Source organism: Camelus bactrianus, chromosome 4, assembly GCF_048773025.1.
Source record: "Camelus bactrianus isolate YW-2024 breed Bactrian camel chromosome 4, ASM4877302v1, whole genome shotgun sequence".
NCBI classification, from domain to species: Eukaryota; Metazoa; Chordata; class Mammalia; order Artiodactyla; family Camelidae; genus Camelus; species Camelus bactrianus.
Genome location: NC_133542.1, coordinates 76,490,209 through 76,513,845, shown reverse-complemented (window position 1 = coordinate 76,513,845; position 23,637 = coordinate 76,490,209). Strand labels below are relative to the sequence as shown.

At 66.1% G+C, this 23,637-nt stretch overlaps 1 protein-coding gene across 4 annotated transcripts in view; it reads right to left on the bottom strand.

Annotated features, from left to right (window-relative positions):
• RXRA (retinoid X receptor alpha) overlaps positions 1–23,637 on the bottom strand; it is a 96,229-nt gene that overhangs the window by 25,449 nt on the left and 47,143 nt on the right. For 3 of the 4 annotated variants that reach the window (XM_074362640.1, XM_074362642.1, XM_074362639.1), the window contains one exon: positions 2,359–2,624. In XM_074362640.1, the coding sequence (XP_074218741.1) occupies positions 2,359–2,624 (266 nt within the window). Of the gene's footprint in view, positions 1–2,358; positions 2,625–19,137; positions 19,257–23,637 lie in introns of those variants that run through there. The other variant, XM_074362641.1, reaches the window with a different exon arrangement.

The following is a 23,637-nucleotide window of genomic DNA, read 5'->3' as shown; positions in this document are numbered from 1 at the left end:
ACAGGTCCTGCCCGGGGGAGGCTGGCCAGGTCGGTGCCAGGCACTGCGGGCGGGCTCGGGGACGCAGTGGGGAATGCTGCCTGGGCTGATGCGGGGAGAGACACGGGGCCACTTGGGCAACAGCGCCCATGGTCTGGCCTGGTTCTGCCTGGTCCCTCTCCGCCGCCCACCGTGTCCACTTCCCTGTTGGGCAGGGTCAGGTGGAGAGGACTCAGGGATGTCGACAGCCCTCCTGCGTGCATGCGAAGGCCGAGCAGCAGGCCCTCTCCGACGACAGCAGAAGTCAGGGACCCTCGCTGGTTCCGGCACCGCGACTTCGCGGTTGTGGTTTGGAGGCGGGGGTGGGGCGTGTTCCCCTTGAACCCCACCCACATTTTCATGAACACGGGGAACCCCAAGCTTTGAAGACACGCTGTGAAGCCTAGGAGCTGAAGTCAGCTCCCAGGCAAGGAGCTCTGGGGGCCAGGGGTGGAGGCAGGGGTTGACGAGACCGAGACCTCCCCAGGAATGGTGGCCAGAGGCCAAGCACAGGGCTCAGACCACCGCCACACCAACTGGGCCTAACTGATAAACGAAAAGACCAGATGGCCGGTGACCAGCAGGGCAGGGGTGAACATCCGGCACCCCTCACGCTGGCTTCAACAAGCTCCTACTGTGTGCCAGGAGCCTCTCTGTGTGCAGGAAGGAGGTGGTCCCGCAAACCCCTGAATCCCCAGCACCGCCCCACCCCTGCCCCCAGACAGGCTAACAGTGCCAAGGGGCACCAGGCACCCCCAAAGTTTGGGGGCATCACGGCCACCCTCGGCCCTGTGTCCCTGCACACTCAGGCTCATACACGTGCCCTTGGGGCATGCAGGGTGGGCATCAGGCCTCGGTGCCAGCAAGGAGCCTCCTGGGGCTCTGAGAGCCAGCAGGTGCCGCCACTGTCCCGGTTCCCAGGGGACAGGTGCACGCCCAGTCTGCACCTGTCCTCTCACCAAGTGTCGTCATACAGCCAGCAAGAACGGGGGTGTGGAGGCTGTGCTAAAAACAACACGGCCAGGCCCTGAAGGCAGCCGAGACCCCCTCAGGCCAACACCTCAGGCCTTCGGCCTGCTTCTGGAAGGCTAGGTGACAGGAGGGGGCACCCAAAGCCCCAGCTCTTCTGTACCCATCCTCCAGGGACAAAGGGGCTGACAAGGTCACCCTGGAAGAGCCGGTGAGATCTTCCACCAAAACCAGCTCAGGACAGGCCCAGCCGATGGGCAGCAAGCTGACCCCAGACCTCAGTGGCGCCCCCATCCTCCTGGGCCGGGGGTGGGGTGGGCTGCCCTGGGGGCGGCCTGGCCCAAAAGCAGCAGGGAGTGCCCAGGACACAATGCCCCGACTAGCTGTGTGGCTTTGGATGGTGGGGCCTGCCCCAGAGTGCCCTCTCTGGAGGGCTGTCCTGCAACCTCACGGAGGTGGTGCACCTGAGCTCTCCACCACGGGGCCCTGTCCTACTCGGGGGACCCTCCTCTATGGAACCCAAACTTGAATGACACTCCAGGCAAAGGGGTCCCTCATATTTCAGGACGGACAGTCTGAGCCCCAGACAGAAGCAGCACCCCCAGGATTCAAGCAGCTCTCCCAGAAGTCTCACGAGGAATCCAGCAGGAACCCACCGGAGCTAGGACGGGAGATGCCCAGCCAGGGTCCTGGGAACTCAGGGCACCGCTGCAGGGGCTCGGGCGAGAGGCGCCCAGGGTGGGGAGGGTGGACCGGGCATGCGGGTCCCCACAGCAAGACCTGGCTGAGTCAGGCCACCGGCGCCAGCTGCCCCCTTGCCCGGACACAACTCCAGGAGCAAACTGTTCAGAGAAGCCCCTGAGCACACATGACCACGGACCACAGAGAAGACCGCAGAGTCCAGGAGACGGTCTGAAGCCACAGCAGGACTTGGGCCTGGCACCCCGAGGAGGGACGTGTGTTCCCCAAGCCTGGGAGTCTGGGCAGAGAGCTCCAGACACCCAGCACGGGTGTGAGCGGAGACCAGGAGGGTGAGGGCCCGGGGCCAGGGAAGGGAGGGGCAGCTGAGAGGCCCGGGGCTCCAGGGAGGCGGGCTGAAGCCTGAGGACTGTGCAGACCCCACCCTACAGAGCTTGGTGGCACGGGGCAGGAGCCCCCCACCAAGGGGGCCTTGCTGGAACAGAGGGCCAGCAAGGGAGCTCAGCTGATGACCTCGGGGGCCGGAGTCAGCCAGACCTGGGCTCAGACCCAGGCTAAGGCCGCCTCTCTGAGACTGTGTCAGAGAGAGGTTGGAAGTGAGAGCACCTGCCTCCCCGGCCCCGCCCTCCAGTCCAGGCCCCGCCCTCCAGTCCAGGCCCCGCCCACACTTACCTGCGGGCTCCCGGTGCCGAAACCCAGGGTGGGTGTGGTGGGCACCGACATGGAGTGGGGGCCCATGGGGGAGCTGATGACGGAGAAGGGCGGGCCCATGCCATTGATGGGGGAGCTCAGGGTGCTGATGGGCGAGTGCAGCTGCCCCGGTGCGCCGAGCGAGGAGCCGATGCCGGGCCCCAGGGAGGGGTGCAGCGAGGGGGCAGCCATGGAGCCGCGCCCTGTGGGGGAGCTGAGGGAGGAGGAGGTCACCTGGGTGGAGAAGTCTGCAAGACAAGAATCCACAGGAGGCCGGTCAGGAATCCACACCGACTAGCCTGCCACCCCTCAGGCCACAGCGGCCACACCAGGCCTTGGAAAGGCAAGAGACAGCCCTGGGCAGGGCCCCAGGCGCCCCCCCACCTGCTCCTCAGCCCCACTGACGCAAACTCACACCCAGAGCCCCCCGGCCTGGCTTTCAGGTTCAGGCTGGGCCCGAGGCAGGCGCAGGGAAAGCAGGCTGACGGCTGCTCTGAGACACCTATCTGGGCAGGGAGGCCAGGGCGCTGTCCCTGAACCTGCAACCCCACGGGGCCTGTCCACCTGGAATGCCTGGTGGCCGGGAGTTGCCAGCCCCCTGCCCATCCACTCGGAGGTCAAGGTGAGAGTCTGGGAACAGTAACAATAGCGAACGCTGACACCTTAGAGCGCCCACCACGCAGCGCAAGCAAGTCCACATCCTCACTGCAGCTCAACGCGCCGCACCAACAGGTACACGCCAGGCACTGCCGCTAACCCGCTTTACAGGTGGGGGCCGAGGCCCTCTGTTCTGCGGCTGCTTCGGGCAGGGCGGGCCGAGACACCAGACCCCCGGCCCCTCTGACTCAGGGGCCCCAGAGAGGTGCCACTTCCTGTGTGCCCAGGCCAGGCGGCGTGTGGCCCAGGGCGGGGAGCTTCGAGGTGGGTCTGGTGGAGGGGGCCCAGGAGTGTGCCAGGCCTGGAGGTAGGGAACCCACAGAGGCTGTGAAGGGAAGCTGGGCCCTCCCACAGACCAGCCTTTCATCTCCGGGACTTCAAAGCCCCAACATGTGCTAATTAGGCCTCCCTCCCCACCCTGAGAGCTCAGCAGGAAGCTTCCCCAGGAGGGAGGCTCTCAGGTGGCGAATCCACCGCCCGAGGGACCTAGCAGAACTGAAGGGAACTCAGAGAGGCCCAAACAAGGCAGTGGGAGCTGGAGCTGCAGGCCACAGCTGAGTCCAGCCTCTGCCCAGCAAGGGGCCGAGCAAGCCACACCCCCTCCCAGGCCTCAGCCTTCCCTTCTTCAAAATGGCCTGTTGGGGCCCTTTCCCACCAGTCCTGCAGTGATCACACATGCTTCTGAGATGTCGAGTGGGCCACGGGTGCAATGGAGTGGCCTCTGTCCACGCACCAACAGGTCAGGGACATGCCCTACTGACACCACTCAACAGCCCCAGGATGACTTCGCTTGTCTGAACCTGGGAGTGGCCGTGCCCTGAGCATCCCCCAAGTGCCAGGCTCGGAGCAGGAAGAACCCTGTGTGTGCATCGCCCCCAGGTCCTCTCGTCGACACTGGTCAGTGGTGCAAGCTGGGTCTCAGACACACACCGTCACGCTGCAGGACACCGCTACCCACAGGGAGGGTTGCGACTCAAGCAGGCCTGACTCTGTCCAGCCACAGCCGAGCTCTCCCCTCAAGAATCTGTCCGTGGAGGTGCTGGGCTGCGGCCAGCCCGTGGGGCGGGGCAGTCCCCACAGGAACACAGGAGGCCCTGCCACTCCTGCAGGCCCCCTCCCCTGGGAGCACTTACCCATTTCCAACCCGCAGCCCCCGCCTCTGGGCACCTCCTCTCTTGCTCCCCTTCTGAGGGAAGAGGAGCACAGGAAGGGGGTCTGGAATTGCTCATTCAAGCCAGGGAGTGGAGGCTAGCAAAAGAGCCTCATCAGATCCATGTGAAATCCTCGCCATTCACAAAATTGGGAATAAACCATTTCACTGAACTTGAAAATAAGAGCTTTAAGAAATTCCAGAACTCGATGGCAGCGACACCTATTGGCAGAGATGGGTACTACAAACCAGCCCTACTAAACATTCAGATCCCTGCACCCGCGGGTGGACGCCAAACACACATGCCCAGGTGTCTCCCCGGGGCTGGCGGGAGAGGACGGGCAGGAAGAGCAGCAGACCCAAGGTCTGGCTGCACTTCCTTGATCTCACTGAATTCTTGTGCCCATGTCCACCCACCTGGGACAGACAAGGAAACTGAGGCACACGTGCCAGTCGCCCAGACTCCCCAAAATGTGCGGTTGCTGCCAGGCAGAGCAACAACTGTTATTTCCACCAGGCCGCGGGGACACCCAAGTGCCCACCTCCCCGGCCCTCCACCGACCCTGGCTGAGGATCCCTGAGCCCGCTTCACCCCGTGCAGGCGCCTCCCCTTCACACAGTCCCGAGAAGCGCCCTGCTGACCTCGAGCAGGGAGGGAGAGCAGAGCCAGGTGGGGGCTGCGCAGTCTGCACCAGAGCACGGGGGCAGCCGCTGGGGGACCGGGCTGGGCTGGGAGCGGGGTCCCAGCCCCACTGGTGCATGCAGAAGCCTAAGGGCCTGGCCACCCTGCGGAGCTGCCCACCTTGCTTCTGGGGATCTGAGGCCAGAATTCTCACAGCTTCTCCACCTCCACCCCCTGCCCAGGTGACCTTGGCGGACCTGAGGGCTCTGAATTAGAGGAGAGGACTGGGGGCTTCTCGGGGGCTGCCCTCCTCAAGGGGCAGGGTGTAGCTGGCAGCGACCGTCCAGGGCGGGGCCTGCTGCTGGCCCACCACCCCTGCACGGGTGGGGGCTTGCGGCTTCCAGCTCACACGGCTGCAGAGGCCGCCCCAGGCCAAGGGGGGCCGCGGGGCCTGAGCTCCTTGCTTATTTGCTTGTTTGCTTGCTGCTCCCCAGCAGAAAGGAGGGGGAGAGGCAGGAGAAAGCTCTGGCCGGAAGGAAGGAGGGAGGGAGGTGGCCTGTTCCACTGCCAGCTGCCAGGCTGCACCCCAAAGCTTCCGCAGCCCCTCAAGGGACCGCCCGCACCCAGCCCAAGTCTGAGAACCGTCAGGAGATCACTGAGATGAGGGAAACAGGCAGGAGAGGAGAGCCAGGTGCAGGGGGTGCTGGGGGAGGGGCCCAGCCGCCAGCCTCTGGGTGCAGCCAACCCCCCAGATGCGAAGGGTGGGGGCCTGGCTCCTTAGGTAAGTTCCCATCCTCTGCCCCCCAGGCTCAAGTGTACAGTGACTGTCCCAAACTAGTGAAGCATGAGTCCCCCGGGAGGGGCTGCCCCAGCCAAAGCTCACCCAGGTGACCCCCACTGCCCCAGGGGCCCCACTCCAGGCCCTTCCTGTTGACACAGAACGCCCATGGCAGACACCTTCCCGGAGCCTGGGTGACAATGGGCTGGGTGTGTTTTCTGGAGCCTTCTGGAGAGACACTTTCTGGCCAGGAAGGGAATGTTAGGAAGAAAAGGACAGAACGCTTAAATGCCCATGCTGGCAGAGGGGCCCCCTGCCGCCCTCCACGTGCACGCAGGCTCAGCCTTTTCCGGGCCCCTATCTGTCCCCACCCACTGATAAGCAGTGGCTGCGATAAGGCGTTATTCTGAAACTCATACTTTGGACTTGCAGGGGACTTGTCACCAGTGGTCACCGCATGGTTATCTGATCCTCAGCTCAGCCAGGCTGGCGGGGCCAGGGCTGCAGGACGCCAGGCTCACGCCAGACCCAACCCTAGGAGAGGCTGACACCCGGCTGGCCCCACCCAAGGCGGCAAAACCCAACTGCTGGACCTCTTCCGCTCAGAACCTGGGCCTCACCGGGCCAGGACTCAGCGCCCCACACCACTTACAGCTTCCATGCCCCTTGGGACCAGCAGCAACCCGTGAGACTCAGGGCTCTGGGGAAGGAGACCATGGCTCACAGGGACCTCCAAAAAGAGAAAACCCCAGTCCAGGCAGAGGGACATCCTAGCAGCCCCAACTAGGGCAAAAAGACCTTGAAGCACTGCCGGATTCAGTCCAGGAAGGCTGCACGAAAGAGGGGATAGACAGATCTCTCCCTTGACACAAAAAGTGTTTCAGGCCATAAAACTCACTTTAAAACACAAACCTCTGGAGGCCAGAAGCGGAAGCCATGAAGCAGAGGTGGGAGGTGGAAGGCCTGGGATGCCCCGGGAGGCTGGGCGCCCAAAGCAGGAGAGCAGCAAACCCCGGGCCCCGAGCGTGAGGGTCAACAGTAAAAGGACAGAGCGCTGCAGAGGCGAGTGCCCCGTCACAGGCCTGTGCAAGAACTAGCACCGCCACTCGGGAACGGCCGAGCAGGTGGCTCCGAGGTCCCTGTGAGAAGGAAAAGGGACCTCCCCACTGATCAAAATCCCTGAGCTGCACAGGCCCCCTCCGGAAGGCCACCAGGACCCTCCTGCCCACCCCCACCCCACGCCTGACTCCCCAGCAGGAAGTCAGGGAACCCCCCCCAAACTCCCTTCCGGCCTCTGCCTGGCAGACGGGGAAGGCGGGGGAGGTGGCAGGAAATACCAGCCCCACTGCTGCCGGGGTGGGGGCAAGCCCCCGGGACTCCAACCCCTGCCAGGCAGCTAGGGAACCCCGACTCTTGAAAAGCGAGGCTCAGGGCTCCTCCACAGCCCTTCTGAATTTGCAGGCCAGATCGAGGCAGGGTCTAAGCAGGCCACAGGCTGGGGCCAAGGGCCCTGGGACAGGAGGACACCAGGCCCAGCCAAGCGGGAAGTCCAGGGGAGGCGGGGACGGGCAACCCAACTGAATGAGCATGGGGACAGGTCCCGCGGGGCTGGAGTGAGCCGGGGACTTCAGAGAGGGCCCTGCAGGACAGCACAGAACAGGGAAAGTGGCCAGGAGGGAAGGGGACACAAAGGGGTGAGGGAGAGCCCCCCCACCCGGGAGCCAGCACTGGACGGACAAGAACAGGACAGGTTTTAAGCACAACGTGTCCAGTCCCCCAACCCCTGCAGCTCTGTGCTCCGGCCTGGGGACACCCCCGGAATCGAAGCCCCACCTCGGGGAGCTCGCAGGCCCTCCGGAGCTTCCTGGGATGCCCACCTCCAGCCCCCACCTTCCGGAAGGACTGCTTCCCCTGCCACCTGGGGGAGGGAGAAGCGGCAGCCCAGCGGGGACTGCGGTGGGACCACGGCGCGCCGGGGTTTTGGGGAAGCTGGGGGTGGCTGGAGCAGAGAAGGCGGAGGCAGGCTCCAGGGGGGAGGGGCCTCCAGTACTGGGGGTCGGGGGAGGCAGGCGTGCCTGTGACACAGGGTGGGGCCGGCCGGCCGGGGTGGGGAGAACGCCCACCACTCAGCTTCACCTTCTGTAAAACGGACTGCGGGCTGCGAAACGAGGCGGCTCTGATGACCTAGAGAAGTGGGCCCCACGCACCCTTGCCGGGTGGGGTCCCAGCACCTGCCGTGGGCCTGCTCTGGCCTCCCTGCAGAGGGTGGACAAGACTCCGGGCCTGTCACCTCCAACCCAGGGGGCATGGCCAGCTCACTGCCTCCAGCCGAGAGTCAGTTTACAGCTCAGGTGACCTGGACTGAAATTTCAGTGCCTCTGGGGTCACCCTACCCTTTCCCCAACCAATGTCCCCAGCCTCAAATCTCAGCTCCACTGAGGAGGACAGGGATCAGCTCAGCCCTCACAGGTCATCAGGAGAAACTCCAGCCCGCCTCCGGCCCTTCCCTAAGACCCTGGGGCCCCAAAGCCCAAGGTGGGCCTCACACCAGGCAGGCAGCCTCAGGGGCCCCTATGGAGAGGACCCCAACTGGCCAGAAGGAACCCAGCCCCACTTTATGCCAGGCCCAACACTCCATGGGCCTGCGGGGGTCAGAATTCACGTCCCACCTCCACAAGGGGGACAAGAGTGGCCCAGACGCCACAGGAGAGATGAGGCGGCGGCACGTGAACACGCATCTCCTTCACCCACACCCCTCACTGCTCACAGACGCCGAAAGGAAGTGGCTCTAAGGGCTTTTGCCCCTGGACACTCAACAGGGGCTCCACCCCCGCAGGCCACACGGAGAGCATGGCCAGCCTCTCCCAAACACTACTGTTTACCACCATCCTATCCAGTCCTCTGCGACACTGGTGGGGATGGCCAGGGGAAGGGCTGAGGGGTGGCAGGCAGAGGGACGCTGAAGGCCGAGGGATAGGCAGGGCACTCTGAGGGACGGACACCAGGACCCCAACAACCCCTAGGCCGCAAGGGGACCCAGAGTGACCCAGGGGCTGCAGAAGCAGCAGTCTCCCAAAATCACCACCATCACCATCCTCACCACCATCACCATCCTCACCACCATCACCATCCTCACCATCATCCTGATCATCACCATCACCATCCTCACCATTACCACCATCATCCTGACAACCAACCATCACCATCCTCACCACCATCCTCAACATCTGAGCAACCCCTTGCCCTCTTTCTGCACAGACAAAAGGCTGAAACCCAAAGAGGCTAATGCTGACACAACGGGTTTTGCCACCAGTGGCCCAGGGACGATGTTTCAGGGTTCCGATGGCTGTACTAAGCAGGCCAGGGCTGGTGAGGGGCAGGGGAAGGAACGGGAAGTGGTGGCAGCCGCCCTCACCCAGGACACTCATACAGCCTGGGGGCACTGTGGTTGGGCCCTGTGGTGGCAGGTGTGGCTGAAGCCCAGCCACTGTGGGGGAAGTGGGGAGCAGAGCCAGGAGGAAAGGGGTGGCCAGAAAGGACTCCCCATGACCAGCTAGCCAGCACCTGGGCCTGGAAGGAGTCCAGGACAGGGCTGAGGGGGGATGGCGCCAATGCACTGGCGAGATCCAGCCAAGGTCTCAGCGGGCGCTGCCTCCCGTGCCCACCACCCTGAAGCTGACAGTCCACAGGGGTGGCAGCCACAGCCCTCACCCCAGGCTCAGCCAGCGTCAACTCAGCATGTCTGCGACACTCCCCTCACTTCCTGCAGTGGGCGCTGCCCGCTCCCCTGGGCCCGCGGCACTCGGGACAGGTGCCCCTGGAAAGTAGGATCTGGGGGCACCCTCGGTGCTGAGCTGCATGCCAACCTGGGGGAAGCGCTGCTCAAGCCACCATGGCACAGATGAGGGATCTGAGCCCCCAGCTCTTCACCATTTAGGAAAATGTGCACAGAGAGAGGGACTCAGTAGGGGAACCGGGGACGCACCCTAGAAGGTTGGGGCCCATCTCCCGCCGGAGGCCTGCTTCTTGGGCCCAGGCCCCTTGGCTGTGTCCGGCCCCTCTCTGCCAGGCCTCCCTGGGTGCACCTGGGTGCTGCGGGAAGAAGACCCTGCAGGCTGCCCACAGCTTCAGGATAACGAGGACCAGGCCTGCTGCAGAGACACCACCCTCCTGGCCCCATCCTGCACACCATGCAGGTGCCCCAAAGGCTGACTTGGGGAATGTCAACTCCCCAGCCTCCCCTCCTCTTCCCCCTGGCTCCAGGGCCTCCTGGACCTCGGGGCAAGGCCGGTGTCTCAGGAGAAGCCAGGTGAACACAGGCAAAGCCGGCCCCTGGCGAGGACCAGCAGGCAGGCTGGTTCCCAGGGGCCTTGGGGAGGCTGGGGAGGGGGTGTTGTGGCCACAGGACTAGGGGACCCACCTCAGAGTGCTCGGCCCAGGGCCAGGTCCCCACTTGGGTGCTGTGTTTCTATCCATCCAGCAGAATGCCCACCCCAGGGTGCAGGCCACACAGCCACCACCTGCGGCCCCCAAACATGAGGCCAGTCCTTTCAGGAGTGCTCCAAGGTATCTGATTTTACCCAAAGGTGCCCCCCACCCCGAGACAGCTGGGGGACAATGAGGATTTCGTGTGGCCTCACTGACAGGGCCATCCACCCATCCCAGGGACTAGGAGGTGAGAAAGGTCCCGCCCAGCCGGCATCGAGGGGGGCGAGGAGAGTGCTGGGAGGGGCAGCGTCTGACTCAGCCGCATCCAGCAGCGCTGCCTCTGGCTGTTTCAGAAAGTTGCCCCTGACAGGGGGGCTGCCACGTGGAGGTAGCACAGGGCCACCCACCCAGAAAGATGCTCAGGGACCCGAGAGTCCCCAGAGCTGGTTTCCGATCCCACGGCCAGAGACCCTCAGCAGGCCAGCCTGCAGCCCCGCAGCCGTCCCTCACCCCCTGCCCTGGGCACTGGAGCAGACACCCACCCGGATCTACTGGGGAAAGCTGAGCCACGCCCCCCACTCAGCGGCCTAACACGTGCTGCGGGCGGGGCAGCAGTCCAACCCCCAGGCCTGCTGGGACCCCCAGGGGAGGAGGCACAGGCACAGAAAGGGGGTGACAAGAGGGAGAAGGCCACCGAGCAGCCAGAAGCCAGCTGCAATGAGCCTGGGTGCGGCGCCATTCCCACCGCGGCCTCTGCAAAACGGAGATTCCCCACATCCGTGACCGGCTGGTGGCCTGATGGCTCGCGAAGTCCCCGGAATGAAATCGGAGACTGCAACGCACAGCTAGTCTGGTAGCAGTGCCTGTGCGGCCCGGGCGTGCGCCAGCATTTACCACAGGAGCTGGGGAAGCCCAGGGACAGAGAGCTGCTCCGCCCCCTCTGCCAATAAGGAAGGGGCTGGGGAGGGAGAGGCGCTCCCCGAGCCAGAGTGAGAGCCGCCGGCCCAGCCAGGACCAGAGCCTGGCTTTCGGCGATGCTCCCGACACACGTCACTCTCACAAAGACCCCACTCCACGCGGCCAGCCGGGGTGGCCGGCACGGGTTCCAGGCGCAGCCCGGTGCCCGGCAGTGACGCCCACCGTGGGGACATGGGAGCACAGGGAGCTGGAAGCACGCTCACCTCTCCGAGGCCAGGCTGGGGCTCCGGGGCGCAGCAGCCTCCCATCCAGGCAGTGCCCCTGAACGTCCCCAGCACCTCAGGGTGCCGGCCCAGACGGCGGGGGCGGGTGGGCGGGGAGGGGGGAATTCCTGGTGAAACCCCGCCTGTCCCACAGCGGCCTGGGGGGCGAGGGGGCCCCGAGCCTGCGGGCTGGCTGGGGCGGTTTCTCTTCAACAGGAAAAGACACGATTCTCGTTTCATTCTGAGCCACACTGCTCTCACTGGCGCAGAGGCCCGCAGCGGAGCTCTGTCGTGGAATGCCTCCCACCCCTGCCCCGGCAGCTTCTCTCTTTGCCTTTCCTTGCAGCCCCTGTGGGCTGATACTTAGGCCGAGGTTCGCCAGCACCCCAGCCACCGGTGCTGGAGTGTGGGGACCCGGCAGCCATCAGAGCACAGCGGCCAGGTCAGGGAGAGGGGCCACTCTGACGCAGCTGCCCGGTGGGCGTGGGCCGGCCTCTGCTGGGGACGTCCCCGGGGCCTCCCAGTGCCCTCTGAGCATCTCCATTTCTCGGATGTGGCCCTGACGCCTGGCACCCCAGGGCGTGGTTGCCCAGGGCCGCGCAATGGGTGTGGCAGGGCCGAGCCAGAGACCCTGGAGGGCAGCGCGCCCACCCAGCTGCCAACGGGGGCTTTCAGAGACCCCCGCTGCCTTGGGCCATGAGCTTGACCCCTCAGCACCCTCCCCTAGGCAGGGGCTCACCCACCCCGCACAGACTCAGCCGGTGTCACCAGGCTGGTGCCTGCAGTGTGGAGGCCCAGCTGGCGGGCCTCTGCAGACAGCAGACAGGGCCTCACCCGTGAGACAGACTGAGAATGGGACATCCGCCCGCTGGAGCGGGGCTTCCCCACCTCAGCCACAGCATGGGCGCCTCCCACCTGGACCAGCATAGCAGCCTGACCCTCCCTCTCCACCCACCGAAGCAGCCACCTCGGACCTCAGCTCATCACCCCCACACCCCTGCTAAAGGCCCTGCTGGCTCTTCCCTGCTCTGGGGAGACCCCATCTCTGCAGGGCAGCCTCTGGGGCTGGCACATGCCAGGGCTGAGCCTCTGAACCCCCAGGCGCTCTCCCCAGGATGCCAGCTCAGTCTGGGGCCCATGGGGCTGGCAGGATTGGTTCCCAAACTGAGATCTGCCCCCTGCGGACCAGCTGTGTGCCAGGCTTGGCCCTCCACTTCCCTCCCCAGCCCCGGCAAGGGCAGCAGGGACAGGAGGGTGGGCTCCACTCTGCACCCAGAGGAGGAGGCCCGGGAGGCCAGGAGCCAGGAGACGGCTGTGGGAGTGCAGCCCTAAAATGTCCATCCCCATCCCCAGGGCCTCACTCCTGACACCCCTGGGGCAGCAGCGGAAGACGAGAACTCTCTTGCCCCTCAGCAGGCCCTTCTCAGGGACTGGCGTGGCAGCAAGGGGACAAGCCAGCTGACCCTGCAGGCGTGAGATGCCAAGGACCCGGCTGGGGCCGCAGCAAGCACCCATGGCACCACTCAGCCCACAGGGCCTCCAGGCAGGGGGGTCCGGAAAGACTAACAGAGAGCCGGAAAGCCATGACCTCCGTCCACCCAGCACAGCCCCGGGAATGCCCCACCCGCCCCTTTGCAGAGACAAGAGCTGAAAGCGGGCTCCAATCCGGCCCCCGCCAGGGCCGTCCTAGTCATCGGCCACTTGGCAGTATGGCCACCATCCACTCAGTCACCACCAGAACCTCTCATGGCTCCCATTGTACCCCAAACTCCAAAGCCACCCCAAGCTCCACAGCACTCCCACCCCGTGTGGCCACCTGGGGCCGGAGCCTCTGCCCTTACAGGCCCTGCCCCAGGGCCCCTTCCTGGCCCCCTCAGCCTTGCCAACGACCACTTCTCTGGGTCGCACAGGCAACCCCAGGGGATGGCCAAGGCCAGGGTCAACAGGAGGAGGGAACCCGGGGCAAGCATGTTCCCACCGCGCACTCCTGTCCTTGGCAGTACCTGCGAGCAGCTTCCGAGACCCGTGGACAATGCGCACTTTTAATACGGGGTGGGGGGTGTGGGCCGGGCTAGGGGCCGCCGTGCACTCGCAGTGCCAGGGCCGGGTTGAGGGGCCCCAGGGACCAGACCCCAACCCTGGGCGGGGCGTGGGGGGCCGGAGCTCAGTGAGGGCAACACGAAGACCCGGCCCGGAGGAGCGGGAACCCAGAATCACGCCTTCCACGGCTCCAAACCCACCCCGATTCCCAACACCGACACTCAGGCCGCAGAGCTGCAGGGAGAGGGCTCCGTCCCTCCCGAGGGCGCACAGCCGGCCGGGGGTCCAGGGAAGAACAGCAGGGAGCAGTCGGACCCCGTCAGCGGCTTCGAGCCTCACCTACCCAGGCTGCGGACGGCCGCGGGCCCGGGCGCAGGAAGGCCCCGCAAGCGGGTGGGAAGGCCCCGTGCGCTCGGAGCAGCGTCACGCGTGCGACTCACAGGGGCCGTCCTCGCTCAGAGCTCAGTGGCTCAACTTCACTCACGACGCTGACAGTCTGCTTCGGATGACCTTCCAGAGAGCGGACAAGTGGAGACGGCTGAATGTGGCAGCAGGAGGTGACAGGCAGGAGGCTACGGTGCAAAAGCTACAAACCACAGAAAGACCCAGCAGCCAGGTGCGCGTTCTACGCAGAGAAATCCAGATACCCCGACGGGGCCAGGCGAGGCCCCCAGTCGCCCACCAGGGAGGCGGTCACGCAGAGCGCCCAGACCAGCTGCCGGACGGCCACGACGACCGCTCACCCCACACACACGGGCCGCAACGACTAAGCACAGAGCAGGTGGAACAGCCCAGGGTGTTCTCTGTACGAAGGTAATTTTATCTGATTTTAAATGTCCTGTCATATCAACAAACTGACCTGGAAAGTTCTCTTTCCGGCACCCATTTTGCAGACAAGGAAACCAAAGCCAACAGCTGACGAGGCCTGTCCAGGGTTGTGTGCAGCAGGCGGACAAGGGACACAGGCACAGGGCAAGCCCCCAAGGAAGAGCTGTGGTCCGCACGTGAACTCGGACCCCCCCACCAACACCCCCAGAACAGGAAGACAGAGCCTCCAATCCAAACCACGTGCCCGAGAGCTCTTTGCTGCGGGAGGACAGGGACTTCGAAGAACCCTGGGTTCACAGACTCAGCCCTCAGCGAGCCTCCGCGGTCACTCAGCGAGGATGGAAGAAACCGAGCCCAGAATGGCCCAGGGTGGGCTCCAGGTCACCAGCACCCGGGCCGGCCCCAGGACAGGCATGCAATACACACACAGGACAAGCACCCCCTGTGGACCTGTCCCTCAAGTCCTGACCAAGCAGAACACGCACGAGGCTTGGAAGACCCCAGGCAAGACAGCACAGCGCCCAGAGGCAGTGTCCTTAGCTTCAGGTCCCAGCTCCAAAACCAAGTGGTTCCGAGGGACAGCCCAGGGCAACCCCACCTGGTGTCCACCACCGTCCACATGGCGTGAGGGAGGCCGGGCCACGGCCCCCTCCATGGACATGCAGGTGAGGCACCCTGGACATGGAGGGCCGAACGCTCACGAGCTGCAAGAGGGCTTTAAAGGGCCTGGAAGAGCGAAGTGGTGCCAGCTCCCACCCTGGCCACGGGGTCTCATTTGAGCCCCTCCCCTGAACTGCTGTGTGGCCCTGGGAAAGCCAGTTCACATCTCTGGGCCACAGCAACCCCCAGAACCCAGGCAGGGGGGAGCACATCCTCCGAGGGGCACCTCTGAAGGTCAGTGAGCGGCCGCGTGGGCCCTAGCCTGGGGTGAGATGACGAAACGGACCTGCCTACAGCCAAGACAAGGCAAGCAGCCCGCGAGCCGTGCCAGGTAGGAAGCTGGTGCCGGCCCCACCAGAACAGCAGGGAAGACCGGGACCCTCCGGGACTCTGGCCTCTCTCCTCCCCACGGGCCTCCCACCCTGAACGGCCCGGCTCTGCCACATGGGCCAGAGCCAAAACCCAGGGGCGAGCCGGGTATGGGGCCTTCTGTCTGTCCCGGGCCGGCTCCGGGCAGCCCAGGCCTCCCTCAGCTTCCGCACAGGCCGCGTACGGCTGAGTAGGTGTTCTCCACACTGGACCCAGGAGGAGGGGCTGGGCCCACTGAAGCCCTCCAAACGGACAAGTCCCCACTGTCCGCAGCCTCAGTTTCCTCATCTGAAAAGGGAGTGAGCCAGTACCTCTCCCCTTCCCACCCCAAAACCCGCTGACCCAGACACCCAGGGCAGCCCAGAGCTCAGTGGTCCTGGCTCAGGCCGGGGACAAGAAACAGGACCTGAACTGGACGCCCTCATGCAGCCGGGAACCACAGGCGCGCTCAGCAGGGCCCTGGCCCTACAAAGGCCAGTTTCCTGGAGACGCCCAGCACCTGGCCCCAGCTCTCCCTCCTGGCTCCCCGCACGCTTGCCCTGAGTGCCACCACCTGCAGCCAAGACGCTGGCCCCCTCCCAGCCCACCAAGCCCAGCCCTCACCTGCCAGCCACCTGTGGTCCCCCGCCCGCCAGGCCAGGCCACCTCTCGAAAGAGAGGCCAGGAGGTGCAGCCTCATGGCCAGGGTAGGTGAGAGGTCCCACCACAGGGGTGGCCCCATCACCCTCTGGCCCGCTGGCTCAGGGCCCCACGGCCTCGGGCGATGCAGGGTGGCAGATCAGCAAGCAGCAGGGGCCGCGGGGAAGAAGGCCCAGAAGGGCAGCGTCTCCGCCAGGCAGCTGGGCACCGTCCAGAGCGACTGAGTTCCCCTTTCCCAGGGCCCGCCTGGCCCACCACCCTCACCCAGACACCTGTGACCACAGGCGGCTCCCATTGGCCGAAGCTAACTGCTTCCTAAAAGAGGACAGGGACCCCAGCCTCGTTTCCTCAATCTGAGAGCGACAGTCCCAGCCTGCAAGTGGTGACCACGTGGGACCCCGGCCCAGCCCGGGGCTGGGCAGAGAGAGGAAGGGCAAGGCCTGGACCTGAACTCCAATCAGCCCCACCTCAGGCCAGCTGCCTGGCCGCGGGCAAGCCAGGTGACCTGGCTGAGCCCACTCCCCCAGCTCCGGGCTGTGGGAGGATGCGGGGATGGGGCCCACCCTCCGACACAGTGCCAGGCAGCACGCCTAGGAATGCTCTCCTCCCGATGCAAGTGCTGGTCTCAGCCCGGCCTGGGGGTCGGGAAGGGGGGCGTCCTGGGAGTGCTCGGGGCCCCACCATGCTGTCCCCCACCCCCACCCCCCGGCAAGAGGCGTCCTGTGCACAGAGCCCTGGAGCACTGGCAGCGAGGGTCCTGCAGGAGGAGGGACGGCACAGGCCGGGGCCCGGAGGCTGGGAGTCCGGCACAGGACAGGGCTCAGCAGGCCTGGCACAGAAGAGGCAGCAGTGGAGCAGAGCCCCGACTGCCAGGACACATGGGGCAGCAATGGGGCGCGCCAGAGCCAGGGGAGGGGGCCTGGGCAGGCTGGGGGCTCTGCCTCGGAGCGGGTGTGCAGGAAGTGCAGGAGGAAGGAAGCCTTCGTGGCTCCCGGCCACCCTCCAGCCACACAACGGGGTCATTCTTCCGGGGCACAGAATGCCTTTTGTAGCCCGGCAGCCAGGGGCCCAGCCCAGGGCCAGCAGCAGGAGTGGGGGCGCAGGGGCTCCGTCACATGGCCTTTAGCCCTGCTGGTCCCTGGCAGGCCAGTGTGGGGTCCTCAGTCCCCGCCCCCAGGAGGCCTGAGGTCCAAGCAGCTCTGTCCCCGAGGGGCAGCCCTGTCCGGCTGCAGGGGCCGAAGCCGCCTGGACCGCTCTGAGCGTCACACACTGCCCGCACACCGTCCACTCCCTGGCAGCATCGGCCACGCCGGCGGCCAGGCCAGCCCTGGACCCAAGGCCGCCGGCGCCCTCACCTGAGCACGTGGTAGCTCTGCTGCCCACTACAGCCCCGACACTGGCTGCCGGGGCCCAGGTGGGCCGACTCCTCCTGAAGGACTCTGACAGGAGGCCAGAGGCCTTCCGCCCAGGCTGACCTCTCTGGTGGCCCAGCAGCGGCCCTGCCTCGGCCTCTCCTCCAGCGCCTCCCCCACGTGCACCCATCTGCCCGCACCGCACGCTCCACTCGCTGTGGGGCCGGGCAGGCCCCTTCCCTCCCAGGCCCATCCCACCCTGCCCTGCCCGTGAACATCCAATCCACACTGGCCAGAACCCCTCAAGTTTGGGGTTCAAGGATGAAGAGAGAAACCCCCAAGCATCACACTGCAGAGCAGAGGGCCCAGGACCCCGACTGTAGGGCAGGAGACAAGACGTCCTTCCCTGAATTATCTGGCTTGGGTTTCTGCCACATGCACGTGCCATTTTCATGACAATGACACAAACAGCCTCGGCGTAGGCCTGATTTTAGCAAGACCCTGGCCAGACCCAAGGTTGCTGCCACCCCTCCTCCGCGTTGGCCAGGCTCCCTCATTCGCTCCTCGTCACCACTTCTAGCTCCCAGCTTGTCTGGTTCGGGGCCCGGGCGGGGATAAGCTCACCCAGCGGACAGGGGTGTGGCGAAGGCCTGTCTGTGGCCAGGATCACAGCCCAGCCCCAGTCAAAGGCTTTACTCCCAAGAGGCAAGCCAAGCCAACTCAGCTGTGGCTGGTGGTCAGCCGTGACCCCCAGATCCTCCTCAGCCGCCCAAGAACCTGGTTAGTCAGCTAAGGGCTTGTGCTCCCAGGACAGGGCAGGGAGGTCCCCTGTGAGGTCCTCTTGGCCCTCGCCCACTGACTCACTTCATCTGTACCCAACAAGCTTCGTTACTTGAAAGCTAACTCTTGCTGTCTTAGCCGCCAGGGAGAGAAAGGTGCTCAGCCCTGCCCCACTCGCCCTCAGCCCCACAGGTGGCAGGCGGGGCCCAGGACTGGAGGCCACCTCTTGGAGTCAACACAGACTTACCTCCTGCCTCAGCAGGGCCAGTGCAGGACCCTGGACACATCCTGGCCGGCAGCTGGCTCCCAGCCCACCAGGCTCCCTTGACCTCAGGCTCTCCCCCAGCCCCACCCCCCACAGTCCCACCTCCTCCTGTCCCGCCCTGACATGGCTGGTGGATGTCTGGGCCCTCAGAGCGGGTCCAGCTGACCAGGCGCAGGACCTGTCCCACCGGCTGGGTGGCCTCAGGGGTGACGCAGCCCAGCACAGGCCCGGCCACGACCCACCTGTGTGGCGACAACTGGGGAGGCCTCTCGCAGGACCAGGCACTGGGAAGCACCAGCCCCTGCCGCGCCCACCTCTGTGCGCACACATGAGCCACATCCGTGTGGGTCAGGCAGCCTGCAAGTCCAAGCTGGGCACTGCCGCCCGGGGGGTCTCACCAACCAGGCCCTGCCCTGCGGGACTCAAACATTTAGCAAGCACCAAGAGTGTGCTAGGTGCTGAGCCGAGTCTCAAGCAGCAGCGTGTGCTGCCTCTGGGTGGGCACAAAAGTGTAGGGGGATCCCCTGGAGGGGGTGCCGGCCCCCAAGGGGCTGAGCCAGCTCCGACCAGCTCATGGACACGTCTCTTCCCAATCAGCATTGGGCGACATCACATCAGTAGCGGGAAGTCGGCCACGGCGCAAGTGTCCACCCCACAAAAAATAGGAAAAGCACAGATCACACCCCCAGAGCCCAGAGACGCAGGGCTGCCCCCACTCAGCCTCAGCTTCCCCCAGACGCAACGGCAGGGCCTCTCCCTTGCCCCCAGCACCCCTCAGCCTGAGACCTACTGTTGCTTCCTTGCCCAGACCCCACCTCTGGTCTGCCTTCCCAGTCCAGCAACACCCCAGGTGTTGGCCCAGGGGTCCCCCTGGGCAGACGGGCCCGGGCAGCCTCCTGCCACCCTCTCAGACCTCTCCCGCCGGCTGTCCGCGATCTGCCTCAGTGCCCAGCTCCTGGCCCTCAGGAGGCCCCCCAGCCGCCGCCACCCCCCTGCCTTCCCCAGGCCTCACCCTCCCTGTCAAGGCGCTGGAGGCTGGAGCCCGGGCCCTGGCCAGCGCCGCCGGAGCCCAGTCAAAAACAACACACACACACCCAGCCCTCAGCTTCCTTCCTCCCCCCACAGCCGGCAGTGAGAGAGCAGCGGGCAGGGCTGGGGTGGGCGGGGGCGCCAGCCCCACTGCAGCTACGCCAAGCCCCCCGCCCTGCCCCCGCGTCCAGCCCGAGGCCCCTCCCTCTCGCTCACATCCTGGTGGGGGCAGGGGGTGTTGGGGGGCAGCACAGAGACCAGGGGCTGCCCTGAGGACAGCTGGGTCTGGGGGCAGGTCGAGGAGGGCCCCTGACAGCCACTATGGGCACACCATGGCTGGTTTTGCCTTCACCTGCAGGACCCCCACCTCATTACCCACAGAGATATCCGGGAGGGCAGGGGCTAATCCGCTGCGCTGACCAGGGTCCCCACCCCCAAGGCTGCTATTACCTTGCAAAAACCCTGAACTCGACCATGGTTCTCTATCAAGTCCCTCCAAGCAAGGCCAGCCCCCACTCCCTCTCTCAGCGGGGCCCTGGGGCCACAAGGGCCGATCTGCCCCGCCGAGGCTCGGCGCCCACCCCGCCCGGCCCCGCCCCCGGCCCTCTCCAGTTGCTGTGGCCCTCAGCCCCTTTCAGCCCTAGCTCTGGCCCTCAGCCCAGGTGCAGCCATTCCCGCTGGGTCTTCCTGTCAGGGACACCTCCTCCAAGAAGCCCTCCTTGCACCTGTCAGGCTGAGCAGGAAGGTCCAGACAGGGCCCCGGCCCTGTGCACGCCAGGCTGGGTCTGGCTCGCTGCCCTGACAGCAGGCTCTGCAGGCAGCCGGGGCCCTCCCTGGACACCAGCGCCCAGCCCAGGCGGTCACCATCCCAAGTCACACTGCCTTCTCAAAGCTTCTGCAACCTCTGATCTGCTCCAGCCTTGCCCTCCTCCCCCAGGACCGCCATGACCAGCCCAGACGCTGGCCCTTCAGCACCTCAGGCTGGTGCCCACACTGAGCCTCAAGCGCAGGAGCTTCCCCGCTTCCCAGAAGCAGCAGCTGAGGCTCAGAAGACCCCACAGACCCCAAGGCACCAGGTCACAGGTCTGGCCGGAGGCTCTGCCGCGCTCGGACCCGGCTCCGTCTGACTGCCCTGCAGGGTCGGCACCACCCCCCCCACACAGGGGCCCCCACACGCTCCCACCCCCTCCCAGGGCTCTGCTGTCTGCCCGCAAGAGGGCACGTGGGGTGCTGACCCTCGGGAGGAGGTGGGGCTGCTGTGTACCCTGGGGACCCCTGAAGCTCTAGGACCTCTCACCCCAGGACTGGTGGTCCTAAAGCTACACGGAAGAAGCCCTTCCTCCGGCCTCTGACCCCCGAGACTCAGGTGCAGGGGGTCTGCAGAAGGTGTTCAGCAGGACTCGGCAGCCAGCGCTGCTCCCAGCCCGGCACAGGAGGGCTGGAGTCTGGCCTGGAGGTGCTCTGGACGGTGGAAGCTGCCCCACAGCCACGTTCGCTCCCTGTACATCAAGGGACATTGACCCACCTGATCCAGGGGCCTGGACTCCGTGCCCATCTGCCTTCCCACCTCCCCCCCCCCAGCAGGGCCTCTGCCCACGCAGAAGGCGAGGCAGCGTCTGCTCCTTGCCCACACTGACCGCGGCTGCAGGCGGGAGAGCCCCTGCCCCTGGCAGCACAGCCTGGGAGGAGACCCTCAGAGACCCCAGCCCCGGACCTGGGCCCTGGGGAGGCTGTGGGCAGGCCCCTACGCCGCCCAGCGCCCCACTCCATGGCAGGTTCCCATGCCAGGCCAGCAGCATGTCCCATCATGTCGGCCCACAGCCGGGCCCCTGCCATCCCCGCTCCCAGGCTTGGGGTGACTCACGGGGCCGGCACGCCACTTCTAGCCCCCACTGCGGGCGGCCGCCCTGAGCACACACACCTGTCCAGACTTGATGCCGGCAGACAGCAGGACGGGCCTGGGAACCAGGGGTGGGGCCGGCCAGGCCCTTCACTGTGGAGGATCCCCCAGGAGGGACCAGGCAGGTCACCGTCAGGCGGGTGGCCCAGGAACTGCAGCCCCTGCAGGGCTGGACCCCAAAGACCCCAAGGGCCCAGAGGACGGGTGTGGGGAAAGGGCCTGGGAGCTGAGACAGGGCCCACGCCCCCGAGTCAGCCCAGAAGCCAGCATGCTGACCAGCCGGGGAGGGTGCCGAGCCCTCCAGGTCCAGCCCGGGACGGCTGCCCCTCCGCACATGAGGCTGGATTCACCCTGGAGGACAGGGTAGGCCAGGGGCCTCGGGCTCTGGTAGGGGCCACGTGGGGAAGCCCACCTCAGGGAGAGGCACGGCCAGAGCCCTGCTTCTATTCAAGCCAGGCCCAAGGTCTCAGCCATCAATCGGGGTGTCCTGTCACCTCCAGGAATGAGGGGGACCACAAGTGGCTGACGGTCAGGAGGCCGAGGTCCTGCCAGCCGTCAGGGGCGCACACCTCCAAGGGGCACCACAGCTCGAAGGGCCAGAGTAGGCCTCTGACACAGAAGGGCCACCGCCCGACTCATCCCCAGGGCGGGGCCCTCCTCACACTCCCCCACGGTCCGCTCCATGGCCAGGGGGCAAGGAGGCCCTTGCCCAGGATCCCCCAGGAGCCCCATCTGGAGGCAGCCTGTGCCCTCTTCAGCCCCCAGGCATGCGCATCACTCCCTCAGCAGTGGGAGGCAGGCCCCAGCCCCCTGCCCTCGGGACCCCACAGGAAGTGGGTAGGAGACCCCCCAGGGCAGGAGCCTCACCTGGTGCAGGCAAGTGGACGCAGAGCCTAGAGGAGAAATAAAGGCAAACGGGCCAGGAAGAGCCCAGCAAGGACAAGCAGGAAGGACAGGGAACAGATCGACGCCAGCCCTGCTGCGCAGAGGAGTGTGAGGGAGGGCCGGGGGGGAGGGGCCCTGGAGTCCAGCCCGGCCCCCGGAGCGGTGTCAGCGGGGGTGTAGCCAGCAGCAGCTGCGTTTGCTAACTGACTGATGGACAGCCGTTAGCATGAGCCCCACTCCCACCCCCACCCCCAGTGGAGGGAAGGCGAGGGGCGAGGGCAGAAGCAGGCCTCTCTTCCGGGCACAGGATGAAGCAGGACAACCTGACTCAAGGAAACAAAACAAAGTCACAGCCAAGGGTGGCCTGGCTCTCACCCTGCACTCAGCTCAAGGGGACGCACAGGCAGCGTGGCCAGGGGCCATGAGGGCCACCTGCGGGCAGGCCGCGGCCTCCCGGCGCAGGTGGAGCACACACTTCAGGCGGCCGCACCTCTGGGACCCGCCCTCGGCGTGCAGGGAACCAACCTCCCTCGGCAAACCCAGCTCCGGGCTGCCCACGGGAGCGAGGCGGGGCAAGCACTTGGGGGTGAGCGAGCCCCACGCCACAACGGAGCCGCCCGCCCACCCTGGTGAGCCGCGGCCTGAGCCGGCCAGGGAGGCGGGGAGAGCCGCACCCAGTCCCCCCAGGGACAGGCCACCTCTCCTCCCCTCTCCGCCTTCCGGAGACAGGTGTGTGCAGCCCCCTCGGGAGGCAAGAGGTCAACAGTTCAGGGGCTAGGACCCCCCACACAGGCTCCTGCACACAGCCACCACCTAGCCACAGCCTGGGCAGCCCGTCCCTCACTGCGTGCCCAAGTTGATGGACAGCATGCCTCTCTCTGTGACCAAGACACCCGTCCCAGAATATGGCTCCGAAGCAGCCAGGTGGAGCCTGGCGCCCTCTCCCACCCCCTTCCTGGAGCTCAGGGCCTCACCCACACTCGCTGCCCATGCCCGGCCTTGCTGGGAGGGATGGTAGCTGCCAGCTTCCTGCTGAGTAGGCTCCTAATCCCCAGGTCAGTGTCACACCCGCGGGCGGCACCGCTATCCACCACACAGCCGCCGCCTGAGAGGACAGAGAGCCGGGAGGACCATGGCTTCGACCCCCCAGGCCCCGCCGACCCCACCAGCATCTTCCCAGCCATCAGGGGCTGACGGAGCAGGGGCCTCACTCAGCACCCTGACCCCTCCCCAGCAGCCCCTCGTTGACCTGGGGGAGGGGTGGCAGGACAGGCTCCTGGGGACACACTTGGTCTGGGCAGCAGGGCTCTGTGGCCAGCTAGCACACACAGACACAGAAAAAGGGAGAAATCAGACTCTGGGGTAACAATGTTAACTGTCTGGACGAGCAGGGCATTCCTCACTCCCCCAGACACAGCACAGGTCAGAGTCGGTGCACGGGGCGGGGGCGGGGCCGCGGCTCCACCGCCACCCGAGCCACTCCGCCATGGACGACGGCGGTTCTGCGGGATGCGAAGCGGCCAGCTCCCGGGGGTAACTTGGACACCCCCGGGAAACCCGCTGCCTCCAAACACGTCCCCGCACTGTGGGGCTCCGGTCCCGGGCCGCGAGAGCAGCCACGCAGGGTCAGTCCTGCCGGTGGGGACCAGGGACAAACACAAGAAGGAGATGCCGAGGCCCGTCCACACCGCGAATGTG